The 1,867-nt window shown below is 61.9% G+C and overlaps 1 protein-coding gene across 1 annotated transcript in view; it reads right to left on the minus strand.

Annotated features, from left to right (window-relative positions):
- Positions 1–1,867, minus strand: part of ARHGAP8 (Rho GTPase activating protein 8) — a 40,317-nt gene that overhangs the window by 5,042 nt on the left and 33,408 nt on the right. Inside the window, exons 11-12 of the mRNA XM_014533171.1 lie at positions 798–901; positions 5–196 (exon numbers count right to left, since the gene is read on the minus strand). Of these exons, the coding sequence (XP_014388657.1) occupies positions 5–196; positions 798–901 (296 nt within the window). The remainder of the gene's footprint in view (positions 1–4; positions 197–797; positions 902–1,867) is intronic.

Below are 1,867 nucleotides of genomic sequence, written 5' to 3' on the forward strand. Positions count from 1 at the left end.
CAGCCCCCGGCTCCCCGCGGGCGTCCTGGGCGCTGAAGACCTTCCCGTAGTACTCGATCAGCAGCTCGGTGAACAGGTTCAGGGGCACCAGGGCGCCCAGGGAGGACGCCCCCTGCGATGGCCAGATCAGATTCAGCCCGAAGACGCAGGCCAGGTTGGAGCTGGTCATCTTGTTAAAAATGCTCTCCCGGGACACCTGCAGGGCACGAGAGGGTGGCCCGTGGGTCCCGTGCAGTGGAACAGCACTGGATTGGGAGCCGGGCTGTGACCTTGTGCTGCCACCTCCCTGCTCCGGGCCTCAGTTTCCCCATCTGTAAAGGGAAGGGATCGGCCTTGATGCCTGAGGGACCCTCCGGCTCTGACCTTCTACAGTCTCCTCTGGGACCCCTCAGCCTCCCTCAGACTCCTCTCCTACCCCAGAGGTGGGGCCTCTAGCACAGCGGGCATGGGCAGGGCCCCTGGCTTCACCCAGCAGGCGGCTGGGACACAGCCCCTCCCTCGAAGCTCCCTCCCCAATGCCCCCGCCTCTCGACAGGAGACAACGTGGGAGCAGAGGCCCCAAGAAAGAAGGCCAAGGGCAATAGCGAGGGCAGCGGTGCAGGAGTGGCAGGGTGGGCCTGGGTGGCCCCAGTCGGCAGCGCACAGGGCTGCTCAGTGGAGTCACTGCCCGCCAGGCCTTGGATGAAGCCCTTTGGAGCCAGGGGGTGGCGTTCCAAGGCCGAGGGAGGGTGACCCCAGACCTGGTCTGTGGCTGACGTGGAGGCCAGGCCTCGCCGGCAGCCCTGCCCGGCGCTCACCTCGTGCAGGAAGCCCATGAGGTAGCTGAGGACTGCGTAGTTGTGGTCCGGCAGGCCCCGCAGGATCTGGCGGCAGCGGGTCACCCGCAGGCTGCTCTCCACACCTGCCACGGCACAGGGGGGCGGGGGTCCCTCCTGAGTCCCCCCCGAGGGGAGGGCCCAGGCGCAGGGGACAGTACCCCCTGATGGCCTGGAGCTCCTACTCCTGGCCGAGCAGCTGTTCTCAGCAAACCCTCTCTCCTCCAGCTCCCTCCCTGCTTGAGCGCCTGGCTACTGCCTCCCAGAAAGCCGCTCACTTGACAAATGGGAAGTCAGGCCGGGCGCTGGCAAACTGCAGCCCGAGGCCCTGGGGGCCAAATGGCAGACTTTTATCAATAAAGCTTTATTGGCACAGCCACACCCGTTCATTTACATATTGTCTAGGGCTGCTTTGCAGAGTTGAGTCTGGCCCCCAAAGCCTGAGATGTTTACCATCTGGCCCTTTACAGAAAAGGTGGCTGACCCGCTCGAGACCAGCTTACCTGTTCGTGGTTCTCAGTGACCCAGGACCCCACACCCACCCGGGGTGGAGCTGTCCCAGGCTCTGAGACCCCAGCTCCCTCCTAACTGCACCCCCACTGAGCTCTGTAAGCTGCAGGTCAAAACTCACCAATCAGCAGGCATTCCCCAGGCTCCGCTGCGGAAGCACACGCACACACTCGCATGTACACACTTACACAGGCACGCACATGCACACACACACACATTCTCCCACACACTGCCTTACACATACACACACACTCCCTTCCACATACTCACACACACACACTCCCTTCCACACATACACACATGCACAGATACATGCACTTGCACACACACACACTCACATTCATGCACACACACTCATATGCACTCACATATAAGCACTCACACAGACACACACAATCCTTTACACACACTAACACTCCCTTACACACTTACACTCACTCGCACACTTACACTCTCACACCCCAGTCCTCGGTGTGCTGACCTCCCGCCACGCCCTGGGCAGGGTTACCACCAACACGTGCTTTACACGCACAGCTGCTGCT

Source organism: Myotis brandtii, unplaced genomic scaffold, assembly GCF_000412655.1.
Source record: "Myotis brandtii unplaced genomic scaffold, ASM41265v1 scaffold952, whole genome shotgun sequence".
Lineage (NCBI taxonomy): Eukaryota > Metazoa > Chordata > Mammalia > Chiroptera > Vespertilionidae > Myotis > Myotis brandtii.